Source organism: Sinocyclocheilus anshuiensis, unplaced genomic scaffold (genome assembly GCF_001515605.1).
Source record: "Sinocyclocheilus anshuiensis isolate Anshui unplaced genomic scaffold, SAMN03320099.WGS_v1.1 scaffold1561, whole genome shotgun sequence".
Classification (NCBI taxonomy): Eukaryota; Metazoa; Chordata; class Actinopteri; order Cypriniformes; family Cyprinidae; genus Sinocyclocheilus; species Sinocyclocheilus anshuiensis.
In genome coordinates this window covers 1,043,924-1,064,977 of record NW_015536630.1, presented here as the reverse complement: position 1 = coordinate 1,064,977, position 21,054 = coordinate 1,043,924, and the positions used below count along the sequence as shown (strand labels likewise).

Genomic DNA, 21,054 nt, shown 5'->3' with positions numbered 1-21,054 from the left:
TGCTAGGAAGGACACAAAGAGCGTTAAAAATATGCAGCATCAGGCCAAGGAGTCAAATATAATCAGTCTTGTTTGTTGATATTACCATCATGTTACAGGTACTATTTGAACTGAAGAATCAGAACAAATTCACCAGCTCGGTTCCAAAACAATCGAGCTGCCTACACAGGCAGCAGTTTAAGACATCCTAGACAGGCATCACTGTTATTAGGATGCCTGTTTATTGTTTTTCTCTATGAAGGAAAAATGCAATGTTGCCTTAATTTGGCTGAAAAAAGTAAAAAAAATAAATAAAAAATAGAATCATTATACATTTAAAATAAAATATTAAAACAAAACACACACACACACATATATATATATATATATATATATATAATTTAAAATAAATGTTTTCTACTTGAATATATTTTAAAATATAATTTATTCCTGTGATTTTTTTATTAAAAGTTGAAAAAAAAAACAGCATTTACTTGAAATATACAACCTTTTGTAACATTATAAATGTCTTCACTCATTTTTGGTCAATTTAATGCATCCTTGCTGAGTACAATTTAAAAAACCATTTAAAAAATCTTAACATCAAACTTTTGAAAGTTAGAGAATACCAAAACGTGTCAATAAATTGTCTAACTGAATGAAAAAATGTATTATTTTGCTAAATATTTGTGTGTGCCACATTTTGAACTCTTAGAGTATCATACCATTAGCTTAGCAACATGTTAATGCCAAACTTGAATCTCTAGTGTGCTTTGCATACTGAAGTACACTGCAGTTGTTTCCTACAGTATGAAGAATGTTCTAAATCGCTCACTTAAAATATTCCATTTCAGTTAGAATGTAGGCTCACTAGGCTTTAGAACAGAGCATATGATGGCATAAGTAACTGCAGACATTTCCTGTAAAAATGACAGAAAAGCCATCTCTATATGACTACACGGTCATTCCACGTCCAGTACGATCAGGTCAGAACAGCAACAGTTAACGCGTCTTTCAGAAAGAGGCTCTGTGCAGAAACACTAGAGTTAAACTGTGGTAAACAAATACTCAGTAGTGATGAGAGGCTCTTTTCAGTCGCCAAATTACAGTTGGTTAACCAGAGAGTCTGCGTGCCAGCTCATTACTGATGTTTGCTTCCAATGCGACTCGTCTCCATCCAAGTTTACGAAAACATTCGAGGGGCCTTGAAAGCAAAGGGGGTTTTATACAGGCTGTATGTAGCCCAGGAGACAGAAGCCCGAATTAGACAAATGCCTACAGGTTGCTAGTCAACGGCCCTAGGTTTCACCCAGGTCCTGTAGCAGATCGCTGTAAATGCGGTTAGACGTCTGAAAGCAATGCCGCGAGACAACAGGGGGCTGTCCCGCCTGGGAATGCCACTCGACGCTTCCCGACAACTCTGAATCTTAATGCCGTATTTAATTACAGTAAGTGGCTGACGTTCACCTAATTGTTGGGAGTAAATTAAAGTGCTACATTCACTCAGTCTCATTACGTTCCCACAAAGACACATAAATGGCTTTTCCATCAGCAACTTTTTCCTGAATATAAAATATGATTGTGTTTTGCTCCCAGATATTATATGACCCTTTCAGTGAAGATTTATTTCACAATGGCCATTACATAAATGAAAGAACATTGTGGGAAAAAATCCTGCTGCAAACTCAAAAATAAAAAGGAGAGAAAGTCAGCCATGTTAGTATCAGCTCATGTCATGGTACACATGGCAACAGTGTGGTACTTTGTAAGTATTTCAGAGTATAAAGTATCTAATATACTCTAAGAAACTTCAGACAATACCATAGCATTAGCATGGTCCATGTTCAAAAAATATGGTATTTATACCTCTATTTATACCTTTAAACAATCTACTATACACACTACTATTCAAACATTTGGGGTCGGTACAATTTTTTAATTCTTCTAAAAAAATCTCTTATGCTCAACATTAATATAGTGAAATATTATTACAATTTTAAAAAGCTTTTTTATAAGTTTTATATTTTAATATCTCATAAAATGAAATTTATTCATGTGATGCAATTCTGAATTTTCAGCATCATTCCTCCATTCTTCAGTGTCACATGATCCTTCAGAAATCATTCTAATACGCTGATTTTCTGCTCAAGAAACACTTGACATTATAAATGCCTTCACTGTCACTTTTGAACAATTTAATGCATCTTTGCTGAATAAAAGTATTATTTTCTTTAAAAAAAAGAAAAACAGGCTTTCGAATGGTAGTGTAAACGGTTTTGCTGTTGTCAACCGTATTGACTTCTGAAACATAATATTAACTAGCGAACCATTAAGTAAACAAGCAAAACATGTCAGAAATAACACCAGCACTGCACACACTGGAAGTGACAGCAGTTTGTGCATGTATGTGAGTTTATACAATGGCAAAAAAGCAATTACACAGCCTGTCATAATAAAGGGACTGACATTACAAACAGCTCATGGCGTAATTACAGATAGTAAGGCAAAAACACAAAATACGTCACATTTAATTAGCAATACGTCTCTCAAAAACAGCGTATAGACATGCAACGGGTTTTAGAGGCATTAAAAATCTCACTTATGCATTTACGTCATTAGTTCTACATTGTAAAAAAAAATTATTGTCAAATTAATGGTTGTAAAACGACAGTCGGGAAATTTCCCTCAATGCAGCCCAAGCAGTATAAAAGCCACCGTTTGCCATTTCCATATTTCAACAATGCATTTCAGATCTAGGAGCTTTTTCTAGTTCATACTGTAGTGTTCTTGAAATGCAGAATGAAAGAAAAACCAGGCAGGACTTGCAAGCCACAAAAATGCTGGTGTGGGTTTTGTCTGAGTACAGTAGTACTAACACCGTGGCATAAATAATTGCGGCAAAATAAAATAGGTGACAACTTCAGGTATTTTTAAACATTCTTGCCAACATACTAATAGCGACTGAAACTTCTGATGCCACAAAAATGCAATTTTAAATCACTTCAGCAGAAGAATTTCATGCAGTTGTCAGTGATGAACCCTGGAGTTCACAGAGGACCTACTTTGATCAGGTTACAACCACAGGCCATGATACACTTGAAGTCAGCAGCAGTTAAAGGGAAGCAGTCGGAGCGCATCGCCTTGCGCCGTGATAAAACCCACATTGAATATGAGCTCAGACTGAAGCATCGAAGCGGAGATAGACAAATCTGTCCCAAATGAATCCCACCAGCAGCGTTGGTTGGTAGATTGGTTTTTTGCTTGTTTGTTTAATTTGCCATTTGCGTTTATTTGTTTGATTGACGCTGACAGTGAATTAACATTTGACGGCGATTGATCGCAGCGCACAAAGTAAACGTTCTATAAATAAAGTGTATCTCTAAATATCCAGTGGGAAATAATGAATGGTGCGACTTTATCCACTGGAATTCGATTGTTTAATATTATTTTTTCCCCACCCACACTTTATAATAAACGTAATAATGAAGTTTTAGTCTACTTTTCAGATTCTAGACATGTGAAGCTCAGCTCTGGTGTTCGGTGTCTGATCCTCTCTCGTATTCTGGCTACAAAATCATCCATCATTGCAGACACTGCTTACCTTAGTGAAGTACAATAAATGTGTTTTAATTGGCCGGGGCTTTCAGAGAGGAGGATGAAGGCTGGTCAAATCCACAGAGAGGCGAATAGCAGGATGTTGGCCATATTAAACCGTCTGTATTATCTTTAGCACCTTATGCATGTATCATGGAAACCCCTGCCCAAAGCAAGCACTCTTTCCAACACGACTGAACGATTGGAAGCATATTAAAAAATGAATTTCATCATAATACGCTTCAGACCACATGTAGAAGTCTTTTGCTGTCAAATAGCAAATTAGCAACATGTCAGTGCACTGAAAACACCTGTGGTCACGGTTGTTTTTGTAACGAGATGGTTTTACAAAAACAATCCCAGCGAAGGTGTAATTTAGCGTGCACCGCTGTAGACATCACCTTTACCTGACCACACTATAATCATGGTCATGTTGTCATTTCAAAAAGATCTGCTCATAAAATGACAGAGGATGACAAAACACCAGTTAAATGTGTTCATAACAGACCGTCAAGGAAAGTATTGGCAAACTTATTTAAACTACAATATTATTAATATTAGTCGATTAAGTGATATTTAGTTTTTAACACTTCCAAAATCAAAAGCTTTGCCAAATGATAATGCACTTTTTTTTTTCATATGTTCATTCAAATTTGCAATTCTGTGTACACTGTATTAAAAAAAAAAAAAAAGAGATTTTTTTTTTTAAGGTTAAAACGGAATTTTGGAGTATGTTTTACAAAACACTACTTAAGTTTGTCTGTCTTTGTAATTGATTGTGAAATTTACTAGGAATTTCTGAGTCAAAACTTTTTTCAGTATAGTGACAGACAGTGCATTGGTTAGGCTAATTATCTTAAAAAATTACTCTGCCAAGTGGTTAAGTGATAATTTGCCGTTTTAACCCTTCCAAAATCAAATGCTTTGCCAACTGATAATGCCATTTTTTCTCTTTTTATATGTTCATTTAAATTTGCAAAATCAATTTGCAAAATGTGCAACCTCATATTGCTCAGATTAACAGTAATGAGAATGCAATTTTCTGCATTATAGTAATAATACAATTCAGGATGAAAATGTGCTTAATTGTCATTAGGTGACAGACTGTCAAGGAATGTACTGGCAAGGCTAATTAATCACAAATGCTATCTTATGAGCCAATAAAGATGTTAATTAATAGATACTTTGCTATTTTAACACATACAAAATAGAAATCAAATCAAACTCCTTGCCAACTCATAATGCACTTTTTTTTTTTGTTGTTCATTTAAATTTGCAATTAAAATGTGCAGCCCCACATTGGTCTGCCACTATTAAAAATTACTCTGATAAGATGAAAAAGTCTTGAGAGAGACATATTTAGCTGATTAGGAAAGCTAAATGGTAATTTTAAGAGGCAAGATAACATTTCTCATTTTCATTTAGTTTAACTTGATAGTATTAAAATAACTAATTAAAACTGAAATAAAAAATAATAAAAAAGAAAATTAGATGAAAATGTGCTTAATTGCCATAAAAGTGACAGACTGTCAAGTAAAGTATTGGCAAGGCCAATTAATCTACAATATTATCTTTCGAGCCAACAAAAATAAAGTGATATTTTGCTACTTTAACACTTCCAATGCACTTTTTTTCTGTTTTTATATGTTCATTTAAATGTGCGATTCTGTGTACTTTATTAAAATGCTTTAAGTAAATTTCAGCACAATAATCACCCATCCTGCTCTTTAGACATCAGGATCTGCCACTGAAAACCCCATATTGGTCTGCCACTATTAAAAACGACTCTGTTAAGATGAAAAAGCAGAAAAATGCCTCGGGAGAGACGTATTTAGCTGATTAAGGAAGTTAAACGGTAGCCTCGTTTTAATTTTAAGAGGCACACACTACGCTTCTAATGCTCCTCTCATTGAACCACAAAACTTCCTACCATTTATAAGTACAAGTGATCTCAATTAGAGACCTCCGTGAAGGCACGGGGCGGCAGACAGTCACGGCAAGAGGAGGCAGAGGAAACTGCCTTTACATTTTCCTCCCTCACTTTTCCAGACAGCCGGCGTGCCCAGAGCAGACAGCGTCAAAAACAGAGAGTCTGTTTTACAGTACGCATTCGCAAATGCCTGGCTGAAACCTCCCCCCCCTTCTTCATCTGCGATTTTTACACTTCAATTTCAGCTGCAAGTCACAAAAGCACGTCACTGACAACAACCATGCAGTGTGACACAGATGAATGCAACAGATTGTTAGACGCTGGAATATAATATCTCCATATCATCACTCATCGCTGCGCCTGCCAAAGGAGGAAGAAAATCTTTGCAATTGGAGGCCATTTAGTCTCCATCAAAAATGCCTTTGACTGCAAGCTATAATTAAATGTCTTTCAAAAATATAAGACTGCAATCCGGAGCCCTTTGTGGAGTCGCAGGGTCGTGTGATTTTCTTTTTCAACCAAAGAAAGTATAAAACGACACGAGTGTGTGCCGTTGAAGACGTGAGATTCAACAGGCACGGAGCATTTCGTATTTAAGGCTCGAAACAACAACAACAACAACAAAATGAATCGGCCGACGGCAGATAGAAGAGACATCCCATTATTTTAGGCTGCTGTACAGACTAAATAAGCTGTTAAAACCAAGAGATATTTCTTACAGTAATATTTTTCATCTTGGCTGGGATGGTTTCATTACAGGATCTAAGTTTGTGTAAGAAAAGCAGCCAAAATTAACAAACAGAAATCTGTCAAGAAATATCATATTTCACAGCAAAATCAAAATACAATTATATTTTGCATGAAGAAAATGAAGCTTGTTTGTACTTGTTTTGTACTGAATATATTCTACGCAGATTTTTATTTATACATTTTTATTATGTTAAAAAAATATATTATTTTATTTAATAATTGTGGACCAGTGTTATTATAGTTAAAAAGAACAAAAACCATAAAAAACATTTTGTTACATCATGTTACTTGAAATAAAATATACATTAAATTAAAACAGCTAGTTTCCAAGCCAACGTTTCTCATTTTCATCTGGTTTAACTAAATGAGACTAAAATAACTGAAATAAAACAATAAAACAAATTATATTGACATATTTAAAAAAATAAATAATAATAATTACAATAAAATTGCAAAAAACTGCTATAACTAAAATTAAAATGAAACCAAAATATAAAAATAAAAACTAATTCAAAATATTAATAAAAAACTATAATAGTATCTCAATGATATGTCTGCATTATAATAATGATAATGCAATTTTCTGCATTATAGTAATAGGAATATTATGACAATTTGACTAATTGTCATAAAAAGTAATGTCACAATGCAAAAAAAAGTCAAAAAAATAACCTGTGTTTTATTTATGCAAAACATAAGTTCATAAATCCTCTGTTGACCAGCTATTGTCTCCGGTTTTGACTAGAGGAGCGACCTTTATGCCTCCATTTCTACAGGCTAAACAAAAAGGGGAGGCTTTTTTATTTTTCTACAAAAGCTGGCGTGTATTTCAGTATCATCGCCCCACACGAGGTAAACACGCAGGAAAACAGTGTTGTTGTGATTTGCATGAGTTTGAAGGTCTCTTCAGGTGGGATTCAAAGCAGAACGACAGGATGAATTTCACTGTGTTCTTTCCTAAAGAACATCTCTCACTAGGTCAAACCGCAAACGCTCAGTTGGAGGGAAGTCAATGGATCGGCATGTAAATGTACTTTATGGCTCCTTTGTGCTTTCGGTGAAGCAGATTTGTAGAGCTGGGCGCTCGCTTTATAGATTGAGCTTAATATTATTCATTCCAAGATCAACTACTCTTAACGGTTTTGACGGAAAACAGGGTTTGGGACGAAAATACGGTCGTGTGCCTTAGTACATCAACAGAACCGCAATCACTGACGCGCTTTCTAGTGTACAATCCCTCCTTATTTCTGCCGAATGAAATAATAAGCATTAATTGCTACTTTAGTAAACTATAAAGTGGTCTCCTGCTGATGATGGCAAATCCAGACCTGCATCGCCGGCGCTTCAGAAAATGATTAATGCTGCATAAAGGTTCATAGCAATAATTTGAGTAGGGCCCTATAAAATCCTTTTTACCACAAAAGTCTCTTTTTTTATTTATTTATTTTTTTCTGGATTCCACTTTTTCTGTTCCATTTCTGGACTACATTTTAATTATTAAATTAAATTTTAGTAATGAAATCATGAAACTTATCCAAATTAACAAGTTTGAACAAAAATTACATTTTAGGGCCCTATGAAATATTTAATATTTCTCCACAAATTCCATTTTACTTTTCTCAAACTCTATGTCTCCTGTTTAAATTTTGCTGGATTCCATTTTAATATTTGAATTCTTTTAATACTCAAAAAGCATGTCTAATCAACTGAAGCTTTAAAACTTTAACAATGTAATAAGTTATTAATTACTTTACAATAATAGGGCAATAATATTTTTTTATTTACAATAATATTTTTTCAGAAATTCTGTGTTGTATGTTTGACTTTTCTGGATTGATGATTTAATAGAAATTCATTAACAAAAACAGTGGTAATCAAATGAAGGCATAAAACATTAAGAATTGAATTAATCATTTAAAATGTAATCAAACGAAAATTTTAAAATTCCTTTTATTTTTATTTTATTTTCAGGTTTTAAAAATAAAACTACTTTAAATAGTTTAAAATTATGTGACATCCTTAAAGTTGTAATAATAATTATTATTACTTTGAGAAGTACTTCCGGTACAAGTGCAATGTATTTCTGTCACAATTTCTTCAAGTTAAACCAAACTCTTATTTTGACGGGTTGTAAGGAAGTTTCTGTGGGTATATCATATGACTATATTTTTGCCCAACTGAAACACATAGAACATGCAGACTTCATATTTCAATAGACATTTTGCGGTTTAATATTCACAGACACTTGCATTTTGATTAAGTGTGTAGCCGCAATTCCATCCGCTTTCTCCACATTGTAGAAATCAAATGGCAATACTTGAGACATATGCGTGTTAATGTATGGAAGGTCAATTGTTCCATCTAGACCAATACTTCTCTGAATGATCTTGGAGTACCATGTAAATAACAGATGAATTTGTTAATCAGTCATTACCATATTAGGATATTAGCATCAAAGCACCTCCACAGTACTTGCTGTAAGTGTTGGAACACATCAAAGTTTTCTGAATGACTTTAGACAGGAAAACTCCTGCACTTACATCATGCTCTGGAGCTCAGGGATGAAGCTTGTGGCCTTTCCGGATGCGCGTCCGGCCGCGGTGCTGCTGCTGCTGCTGGCTGCCATTGGGCTCGCAGCGCTGTTGCTCATCTGAAACCCACAACACACACTCAAACCTGAGCAATTAGAAAGCCACTTCACACACAAAACGCTTCCTGATGTGTCCAGCGACAGGACGGGAAACACACCACATGTTCAGATCCGGACCCGTTCAACCGGGATCAATGACAAACGCTGCTCAGAGAGGGGGAGAGAGAGAGAGTTGGCTTTTTTTAGCATGTGAGACTGAACTATTTTTAATGACCAAAGCAAGGTTGGTTAAACTACTGTAAGCAATGATTGATAAATGATATTTTAGTTCAAAGGGAACAGCAGACATGTTTAAAGTCTGTTTTGGTCAAATTTTGTCCAAACGTTTGATCTTACCAGCATTACATGGCATGATATAAAGTACATGCATTAACATTTTAGCACTGAATCTGAACTCAAAACACACCAATGACTTCTGAAAAAAAAAACATTTAATTATATTTACATATAGGGGTCAATATATAAAATTACCCACTAAAACCATTATTATACAGTAATTAGTCAATCAATATGTATTTTTAAAAAGGTTGATGAAATTTAGTTGAAAACTGATTAGTGCCTAGAAATATTTATATACTAAAATTCTTACTTGTTTAATTTTTTTTTTTTAACTTAAACCTTTTTCCTAACATGTTTAAGCTTAACTTTGAATTCCAGATTTCCAATGTGGACTCAAATTATATATTAAAAAGAGATAAAATAAAAATAATTTAATAATAATAATAATAACCACAATAATAATAAATATCAAATGTAATAAATATCAAAATACTTTTTGTGAATTTACAGTATGAATAAAGTATACAATTTATACTCATAATTCACAAAATATCTTTTTTTTTTTTCAGTATAAAGTGATACATATAATATAATATAATAGGGCTGGACGATATGGCCAAAATTTATATCACGATATATTGAAATATCGGAAATGTGTTTAAAAATCATATCACCGTTATTGAAAAGAATTATATCGCGATACATATTGATATTGAATTATTGTCCTGCCCTATAATATAATATAATATAATCATCATTATTATCATACCAAATATTTATACTTTGTGTTCATTTTCAGTGTGAGCTGAGTATACGATTTATTCACAAAAAAAGTAAATAAATAAATAATAGTGATGATAATATCTGAAAACCGAAATGTGCTCTATCCATAGGTCAGGATGTTTGCAGAAACTTGGAGGCCGGGTTGATTAATCAGCTGATACACTGTCATTATGAGACTCAGCATATCTATTTTTCAGATATTAGTCTATTATTATTTGCTCATTATGAGTATCTGACTTAATCTGAATTATCTGAGCACATCATCGAGCAGTTAACATTCATCACACAGCTATCTGCACAGTTTGCAGTTAGACTTCCTCCAATGCAAAGAAAACAAATTAACAGGATGCTGACACAAGCCCAGAAATGGAGCTTGTCGAATTCAAATGCGTGAAAAGATTTCCATGTGGAATCACGGGCAGGTGAGTCGTCACGGCCCACCAGCTTTATTTGAACAAACCCTTGGTCTGTTTGAACCTGAAGCTGGCATGAGTGGCTCAGAAACCACAGCCTTCCTACGGCATCAGACTATCAAATCTCACAGGCGGACGGCTCTTTTCTCACGTAGATGAGACGTAATCCCTATCAACGCTGCAATCTGTCACTTCTGTGCACTGATTATTAAATAGTTCATAATGGTTTGCTCTACCAGAATGAAATTTAAGCCGTTATTCACAGATAAACCTCAGCTAATCCTCACATTCAATTAAACAAAATCACTGTCAAACCAAAGTGACACCAGTTGAAAAATCAAAGATGACAAATCAAAGCTTTTAAGCTTGTCATAGTATAAATTGTGTGTACAATTTGCACTTATAATAAAATAATAATAATAAGATTAAATATTCATACTTGTCGGTATGAATTGAGTATACAATTTATACTCATAATTCACAATAATAATAATAATAATAATAATAATAATAATAAATGTGTGAATTATGTGAATTTTCAGTATAATAGAAAATATTTACTCATAATTCACAAATGTAAACTTTTTGTAAATTTCCAGTTACTGATTACAGTTTACACATTATACACAAAACATTTAAAAATATAAATATGACATTATTATTTAAAACAAACAACATAATTTCAAATATTTATAATTTGATATAAATCGAGTATACAACTTACTCATAATTCACAAAATAATATCAAATGTCAGTTGTTTTATGAATTTTCTGTATAAATTGCACATAAAATTTAGTCATAATTCACAAAAATAAATAATAATATCAAATATTTATATTTTGTGAATTTCCAGTGTTAATTGATTATACAGTTTACACATCATACACAACATATCTAAAACTATAAATATGATACTATTATTTAAAACAATTTAATAATAATAATATAAAAGATTTGTACTTTTCGGTATAAATTAAGTATACTCAATTCCCAAAATAAAAATATATTTTTCATGAATTTTCTGTGTAAATTGTATACACAATTTACACTCATAATTCACAAAAATCAATAATACAGAGAATATCAAATATTTATAAAATATATGACATTATTATCTAAAATAATAATACAATGATAATAATAATATAAAATACATATGCTTTTCAGTATAAATTGAGTAAACAATTTACCAATAATAATACCAAATATTTGCAGCATATATTGTAGTATATAACTTATAGGAAAAATAACGTATAAAAAATATAGCTCTCAAATCTCAACAAAGATCCTGTGTGAATAGGCAGAGTGAGATTTCAGAGCTAGGGCAACAGAAAGACTTTAGTCTTGTCGTAAGGCTTCAGAAGACTCAAAATCATACAGACTACCTTTAATCATTTTGGAGTTTGACATCATATGTCCCAAATGGCTTCAAAGAGCGCCCAGGATATTTTTCAAAATTTCTTATTTGGCGTCCCACAAGAATAACAACAGCATTGGGGTTTGGAAGGACATGAAGGTGAATAAACGAAGGCCGAATTGTCATTTTTCAGCGAAGCTCTCCTTTAATCAGAGCCAATAAAAATCTTAATTCTGTCTCAGAGGGACATGAAACTCAATTTTCCAAAGTGTCACCAAAGCAAAAGCAGGGCCCTTTTCTTCAATAAACACATCCCGGCGTAAAATTTCCTGCTGTTTTCGCCCCCTCTGTTGGATGAAAGATAAAGCTTTTGCTTTGACTGGTGAAGGCAGATGGTCGCCATACTGGGCAAAACGAATTCAGATGTGGCAAATGAATCAAGATTACTTCAACATGCAAAAGGCTTTGAAAGAACAGAAAAGGGAGCCATTCTATTTATTGCATTTTCCTCTGTGCAATTAAATAGTCAGGACTTTTATGTAGCTTCCACGTCTTTTTTGTCATTTCAACAGACGCCTAGTTAATTTACTCATTTAGTCGCGGGCACGAGATTTGTGTCTTCGGCGATTTTGCCAAGAGCAGTAGTCCTACAGCGTGTAAATACGGATGAATCTCGGTGACCTAAAATTAATTGAGGAAGGACGCTTTTACTAGAGCCCACAAATATCAGCATTCAAAGACCTCCAACATATTTATTTCTTCTTTATCCAAGACATCCAACCTTCCACCACATGCTGTTTCAGTATATATTCAACTATATTTTTCATTAATTACAATTACCCCAACTCAGCTGTCTCATAAATTTACAGACCATCATCATAACTGGGGGAAAATCAGAAACATATTTGGCGCTCGCAGTCACCGAAGAAGGAAATGTAACTTAATAGCGCGTCTTTCTCGAGGCCCTAATGAAGTGGCAAATGCGATTCAGAGCCATTGGATGTTTTATTTCCCTCCTACGTCCTCGCCACACACAGCAGCGTCTGTCTGCGTCTGCACAAGACCTGCAATCATGCGAAATCCATTTCTCTCACACCGAAACGTGTAGATTAAAGGCTATTGGACGTGTACTTGGACAGGAAGGAGGAGGAGAAATGGCTCAAACGTTCGGGGGAAGTCGTGGCCTAATGGTTAGAGAGTCGGACTCATAACTCAAAGGTTGCGGGTTCGAGTCTCGTACCGGCAGAGATTGTAGGTGTGGGGAGTGAATGTACAGCGCTCTCTCCCACCTTCAATACCACGACTGAGGTGCCCTTGAGCAAGGCACCGAACCCCCAACTGCTACCCGGGCACCGCAGCAAAAAATGGCTGCCCACTGCTCCGGGTGTGTGTTCACGGTGTGTGTGTGCACTTTGAATGGGATAAATGCAGAGCACTAATTCCGAGTATGGGTCACCATACTTGGCCACATGTCACGTCACTCACTCACTTAAATCTCCATCATCTGTGTCTCTGTGTGTGTGTGTGTGTGTGTGTGTGTGTAGTTTCCACAGAGTCAGACTTCATGTCGAGAGCTGACATCACTCTTCCTACAGTCTTTCAAACAGCCAAGGTTTTACAAACAATACACATGAGGGAAAGTCAGGCTAGAAACAAGAGTGGGGATGTGATTTTTTCCAGAATAAAACACAGAATTGACTGTGGAGGAAGAATAGAGCATGAAACCTCAACTAATACAGGCACAGGGGACTTTAGAATAATTAATTATGATTTAGCACAATCAATTTGCATACTTAATAAGCATTCCGCTAAAAGCGAGCTCATTTCGTCTTAGCATGCTGTTATAACGAGCTGTCAAAAAGCTATTTACTAAAACAAACAACTTCATTTCAGAGAATCCAAACTGCTAAAAGTATTTCAAATAGCATGTTTCAACGTTATAAAAGACATAATGATGTTTGTAAAACACACATTATGAAATATAAACATAAACAGTGACTCGAACCGAACAAACAGAACCTTTCGAGTCTCGCTTTCGCTTGACGTTCCGACTAAATAAACAAATGGCCAGAACTGAATTTTAACTTCACAGGTTTAAGTAACTGAACATTTTTACCTTACGTTATGAATTATTCAATCCATCCACATGTGCTCTTTCAAACTGCAAGGCACTTGTCTCTGATGTAAACACACTGGTCAGCGCGTGTCTATTTGGCGTCACGCGGGTCTGCCAGGGATTATGGGTAATGGAGTTTTTAACGGTTATATAACGCAATAGCCTGCGGTGGCAAGCGAACGCTACTGTAGTTCTGCGTTTGCCCTCGTCGCATAATAAAAGACGAATTTAAACGTTAACGAGCGCCACCAAAAGAGCTTTTCAGATTCATACGCTTAAAAAACATTTAAAAAAAAATGATAACAAAACATGAATAGCCTCTAAAAAATATTAACATAACTTAGGCTAACTGCGTTTTCAAAAAAAAAAATCACTAGAAAATATTAATGACTTAAATGATTATTTTGTACTTTATTATTAATAATAGGCTATTAATATCGTTTTTATCTTTAACTGTTATTGCCTGACCTGTAGTATTAATTTTCCTTTCTTGCATAGCCTGTTAAAATTAAAAAAATTACGAACCCAAAAATATATGTTTAAAATAAGCAATATGCATATTAAATATCAACAAAGGGCCATTGAAAAAAAACATCCTAATTTAGTTCCATATATATGAATGTTGTTGTCGTGGCTTAATTCTGTGCTGCTGTTGTTGTTGTCTGATCTTTTGTATAATATTAACTTTAGCCCGGGCTCTTTATCTGTCTTTAGAAATAGGAAATGAGTCACTTCTCTTCTGTGCTTGTTTGCTTTTTGTCTGGCTTGAATGAGTTGTGTTTATGTCTCTTTATGAGCCTTTATGTCTCTCAGTATTAGCGAACAGTCAAAGAAAACTCTTCACCCCGTTGCCATAATAATCCATCAAATGTTAAATCATTTGCTTCATGTTTTTAAAATGTGTCTTTTATACCCTTGCTGAACTCGAAACATCTTTAAATCACACCCGTGCTGCTGTAGCTGTATTGTCACTGTGTAATAATATTCGCTGCATTGCTTTGGTAAGAGGAGAATGAACTGCTCATTTATTTTGATGCCACGAAATGGTGCTTGGAGACATGACGTGCTCAAGACTCATCAGCATAATAATCCTCCTGCTTCTGCATATATATAAATAAACCACAAAAAACCTGAGCTCACCCAAGTCCCTGCCTCCTAAGACAAACCACACAACGAGACAAAACACTGCGGCTTTCCATCTTTCTAACCACAACCTTTGGAGTCACCTTTTTAACCCTTCACAAAGACTCTGCATGGAGAAAGAAAGGTCTTAAGGACTTTTGCAAACCTCTTAACTTTCTTTTTAACTTCGCATACGGTGGCGCGTTTTGAGAAGCGCGTTGAAGCGAACTCTCTCCGAGCGAGCGCCGCGCGTAATGCGAAGCGACTCGCTTTTAATCCGGATTTTGAAGTTCGTTACAGCAAAGGAGAAGCAAAATCGCCTCGTGAACTATGTCGGTGTTTCTTCAGAGCGTAGCCAGGAGCTCCCGCGCGTTTCTTTCCACGCGCTTCACCTGTAGAGCTCGCGCGTAAAGCCTGAGGGGAACCGAACTTATCCAACTTTCTCGCTTTCGGGAAAGCGCCAAACGGACTTTACGTAGATAGATCCCATCTATTCTGAATCGAAAACTCAGAGTTTGGTGTCGGTTTGAAGTGCCCTTACCTTTGCTGACACTGTTGTGATGCGCATTCCGGTAGATCCGAGCACCAGCCGCAGGTTCAGTCCGCCGTCCAGCAGCCTTCAGCCGGTGGCGGGGAAGATGAGCGATGCGCAGCAGGAGCAGAACGCGGCGCTGCCGAGACTCCGACAGCACGACAACCGGACGATGGTGGAGATCATCGCGGACCACCCCGCCGAGCTCGTGCGGACGGACAGCCCCAACTTTCTGTGCTCAGTGCTGCCGTCTCACTGGAGGTGCAACAAAACTCTCCCGGTGGCGTTCAAGGTCAGAAATCATCCGTTTATTAAGATGTGATTAACAGACCAGTATTTAGTTCATATGGTTCAGCTTTATGATAGATTTCTAGCTATTTGCATGGGCATTAACTAGCGTTCTGTTCAGTCTGACATGAATATTTTAATAGATCAGTACACTTTTTACATTCGTATATGAATATTTTTTTATTAGCCTATTAAACCAGGTAATTATTGGTCCCAATCAGATTGAAATCTCTTTTACAAGATCCAGACAGCATTAAAAATACATACACAACATTGCACAAAAACACACTTTAATATGAGAAGGAAAGAACACGCAATCATTTAGAATAGTTTCAATAAACGTTTCTAACTGATTATGTACTGTAAATGTTTCAGGACAGTTTGCATGAAAGGTTACATATAGATCTCATTTCTAATCAAACTTTTATCACACTTTTAACCAAAATATCTGTGCAGGTTTTTCCCCAATTGTATTGACTTATACTATATATATAAGATTATTTATAGTGTTTTACTAGTGTTTCTTTTCCACGTTTTCCATGTGCTTTATTAATAATAGTAGTTTTTTATTATTAATATTCACATGTTCAGATCAGATGATTTTTGTTTGTTTGTTTTTGTTTTTATGGGAGTTACTGATGTTTAAAGTGAGGAATCCTGCAGTGCTGGAGAGAGAGAAGTGAAATCTGAGAGATTTAAAGCTATTCATAGATACAAACACATGCATGTTTAATCACACGGCCTAAATTACACACAACTATTAATACTTTGACCAAAGATAGAGTATTTCATACAAACAGACTGCGTGTAAAGTATCTGTAACAGGAACTGTTTCGCTCGGGCTTCTTCTGTAAGCATACTTTTGTTCATTTATTTGAGCTTGTGAAGCTGAACCAGCACCCCCTGCTCACACTGAACATCAAAACATTCCCCTCAATTAAATGTCATTTTTGCAATTTTTATCAAGTAAGATTTAGTTGCTGCATCATTCGCATTATGTAGCTAAATCCAAGTTTCAAAAAAGAAAAAGAAAAAAGGCAAGAAATAGCCTTCGGATTAAAACATTAGTGCATTTAAGAAAAAAGCATCTATATCATCAACTAAATGTTTTTTCATATTTATTTTAAATTTCATTACGCTTACATTTCAATACAATTAGAATATTTTTTACAATATATTTTTTTAATAATATGTATTTTTCTGTTGAATAAATTTGCTTTAGATTTTTTTTTTTTTGCTGAATCACTAGTGATGTTTAAGTATTGGTGTATTTGAGTTGTACTGACATCACCAGATGTTTCTGACCAATTTAAGTGGAATTTCTTACATACACAATTTAAAAGGTCACATTTAAGAACAATCTAGCTTTTGTTTCTAGCAGGTTTTAATTGATTTATGGTGTTATTAACCCCCTGAGGCCGGCAGTCTCGCTTCATAATGTCATTTATAATCAGTATCACAGGCCTGTTTTCATCAGTCTATGAATAAACAGTCAGACTGCAGTGAAATGCAGGGTAAATTACAGCGGGACAGTCACAGTGTGTCCATTTCTGTTCAGGTTGTTGCTCTGGGAGATGTTCCTGACGCGACGGTGGTGACAGTTATGGCAGGAAATGACGAGAACTACTCGGGAGAGCTGCGAAACGCCTCAGCTGTCATGAAGAATCAGGTGGCACGTTTCAACGACCTGAGATTTGTTGGCAGGAGTGGAAGAGGTTGGTACTTCCACTTTAATTCTATTTATTCTTCGCTGGCCGCTTCGTTTGCTTTGGCTTAATCATACAAAAGGGTCAAATCACGCAAGATGTTTCGTTTACAATAAATGACATGTTGGAAATAAAATTTCGGCATGCAGTGCACAAGCCAAATGGACTGAAAGTCGAGTTTTACCACAAATAGTCCGGTAAAATAGATCGATTATAATTTAAGACATGGCTTCTGTGTAGCCTTTTTTTTTTTTTTTAAATGCAAATTATACATTGCATGTTTTACATGAACACAATAGGACACTGTCCAAGATTCCTCACTTACAGAAATATTGAAAAGAAAGAGCTGCAGAATTGGAAGAGATTCACAGAAAGGCGTTATTATTTTCCATCAGCGTCCAACAATTTGAGCGCTTCCATGTTGAGAATAAAGAAAAAGGGTGCTTTCCAAAAAAGACTGTCATTTAAGTATTCCCAAAGCTTAAAAAGTGAAACAAGACTTATAACTGTAGCAAAATATTGCATTCACTGCCATTTCCTATCTAATACTTTTCTGTTACATCCACCCTACACACCCCCAAAAAAACTAAAAAGTCTTTAAGACGTGAACTCGGGCTCAAAGTGCTCACAGACTGCTTATGTGTGGATGAATGCTGCTTTTGATATGCTTGCAATTATTGTCAGAGACAAAGTCCCGCTCTTGTGATCCTGTCGGAAGAAGGCATTGAGAGCGCAGGTCTTTGAAGCGTCTGGGACAGGCAGTGAGATCAGAGGAGCGGTAAACTCGGGCGTGCGGTCTAGACTTGCCCTTATAATCCACACGGGCACTTAAAGTGAGGCACGGACGTGTGCAGCAGGGAATCCCTCGCATGGCGCCCACAAACTACAGACTCAAAACATTCAAAAACAGCTCCAGGTGTTTGGGGAAGTGCGCTCGACCTATATGGGCTTCTCGATGGCTGATGGCTGATACAGTATGTGATAACGTTGTCTGATATTTGGTTATTTTGAGATTTATTACTACTAACAGAAATGGTCATTCTGCCAGTGTTAATTCCAACATCTAAAAAGAAAAGATATAAATATATAATAATAGTGCATTTTGAGTAAATAAAGTGTAAAATATTTTTAATTTTTATTCAAAAATTTTATTTTCTAAATCATTATTATATACAATTATTAAACTGCATTGGGCAATTCAATTTGTATTATTATTTTAAATTAATATTTCAGATAGATATTTTGAGATATAAATATAAAAATATATTTTATTATAATATATAACATTTAAAATTAATATATAAAATGTATTGAAATGTGTGTATATATATATATATATATATATATATATATATATAATGCATACTTGATATTATATTATATATTATATTATATTTTATATTGGTCATCAGCTATCCTGTTTTGAAAATATTGTTATTGTTATGAGCTTTGGCCAGTAAAAAGAACAAGTAAATCAGTTAACCACTACTTTACACAATAAATAACTAAATTACACTAAATGCACAAAAAATATTTGAAAAAGATTTTTTTATCATCCATTGACAAGGCTGCTGATAGATTTTGGAACAATTATGAGGGGGAAAAAAACAGTTAATCGGCCATCTGGACCTGAATATGCCAATAATCCGCCCTATAAATCAGTCTAGTGCAATTTTTTAGGTCTGTGGTTTCATTTGCTGGCGTATGGGTTATCAGTCGGAGTGGCTGTGCAGAAGGTGGTTTTCTGACCGGTCGCTGGTCTCAGCGCATTCCTGCAGCAATGCATGTCGTCACACACCCTCAACACGCTATCAGTGTGCATGTGTGCGCATCCGTGTTATCTCCTCACAGCTGTCACAGTCAACAGGGCCTTGGCCCGCATGGAGACCCACACCTTCGCAGGCTTAAGTTTCTTCTATCTATGACACGGGATCTGGAAGAGGAAGTCAGGGAGGAGATAGCGCAGCATAAGGAAATTAAATATGGAAAACGATACGAGGCGCGATGTGGAAGATTAGAATAAGATCGACCACAATCAAACAAATGACATCATAAAAAATAAGCCGCCTCGAGTTACTAAAAGCAACTGCGTTTCCTGAGACAAAACACTTGATTTATACAGAAACGCTTTTGTGTTTTCAGAAGTACTGCACCCTTATTTATGAATGGATTTGGATATGCTGCTTAGGTTAGGACAGGGCGGGATGTTTGTTGTTGATCAGGACTTTATGTATTTCACATGCAGTCTGTCTCGTTCTGTTTAGGAAATCATTTCGAACAGAAAAACCCTTCTGAATGAGCCAGCGTTTAGGATATTTTTAGCAGCTGGACAGCAACCGTTGGATGGATGGCAGATGCCAGGGTTGGTTAGTAGTGTGTGTTTGGTATCAGCTCGCTGGGACGGGCTTGGGTGGGTCTGCGAACGTGCTTTTGGGGGCTCATGGACGGATTCCTGTGGGAGAAAAGAAAAACCAATTACTTTAGCAAGACTTATTGCATAACATGCACAAGAATATCAGGAAACCAAAATGTGGGAGTTCTAGAAAAAGCATGCAAATGAGAAATGCATGACTATTTATTCTAGAAAATGTGTTTTGCTTAATTAATTATATGTTCAATTAATGTTAGAAAGAGTAATTTTGCAAGACTCATTGCATACGGTTAACTGGAATGTCAGTCAATCAAAAATATTACAGTTCTAGAAAATACTTGTGTATATGAGAAATGCATGACTTTTTCTTTAAAATGTTATTAAATAGAAAGACTAATTACTTTAGCCAGACTTATTGTATAACATTTACAAGAATGTCGGCAAATCAAAAACTGTGGCAGATCTCCAAAATGTTATGTAATGAATTATATATTCAATTAATAATAGAAAGAGTAATTAATTTAGCCAGACTTATTGCATAACATGCACAAGAATATCAGGAAACCAAAAATGTGGGAGTTCTAGAAAAAGTATGCATATGAAAAATAAAATAAATAAAATATGCTGTTTAATTCATTCTGTGTTCAATTACAGTTAATTACTGTAGTAAGACCTTATTTTCTAAAGTTAAAAATAGCTGTAAATCAAAAATGCTGCAAGACAACATATGAGAAATGCATGACTGTTTATTCTAAAATATGCTGCTTAATTCATTATATGCTCAATTTATGTCAAAAATATTACAGTTCTAGAAAATACTTGTGAATATGAGAAATGCATGACTTTTTCTTTAAAATGTTATTAAATAGAAAGACTAATTACTTTAGCCAGACTTATTGTATAACATTTACAAGAATGTCGGCAAATCAAAAACTGTGGCAGATCTCCAAAATGTTATGTAATGAATTATATATTCAATTAATAATAGAAAGAGTAATTAATTTAGCCAGACTTATTGCATAACATGCACAAGAATATCAGGAAACCAAAAATGTGGGAGTTCTAGAAAAAGTATGCATATGAAAAATAAAATAAATAAAATATGCTGTTTAATTCATTCTGTGTTCAATTACAGTTAATTACTGTAGTAAGACCTTATTTTCTAAAGTTAAAAATACCTGTA

The 21,054-nt window shown here is 35.0% G+C and overlaps 1 protein-coding gene and 1 pseudogene across 3 annotated transcripts in view; one reads left to right on the top strand and one right to left on the bottom strand.

The window, feature by feature from the left end:
• LOC107653894 (transcription initiation protein SPT3 homolog) overlaps nucleotides 1–15,612 on the bottom strand; it is a 136,408-nt pseudogene extending 120,796 nt beyond the window's left edge.
• The window catches only part of LOC107653853 (runt-related transcription factor 2-like), a 70,950-nt gene that overhangs the window by 9,707 nt on the left and 40,189 nt on the right, over nucleotides 1–21,054 (top strand). For 2 of the 3 annotated variants that reach the window (XM_016440727.1, XM_016440712.1), the window contains exons 3-4: nucleotides 15,551–15,798; nucleotides 17,353–17,509. In XM_016440727.1, coding sequence (XP_016296213.1) covers nucleotides 15,551–15,798; nucleotides 17,353–17,509 — 405 coding nt within the window. Of the gene's footprint in view, nucleotides 1–15,111; nucleotides 15,120–15,550; nucleotides 15,799–17,352; nucleotides 17,510–21,054 lie in introns of those variants that run through there. The other variant, XM_016440721.1, reaches the window with a different exon arrangement.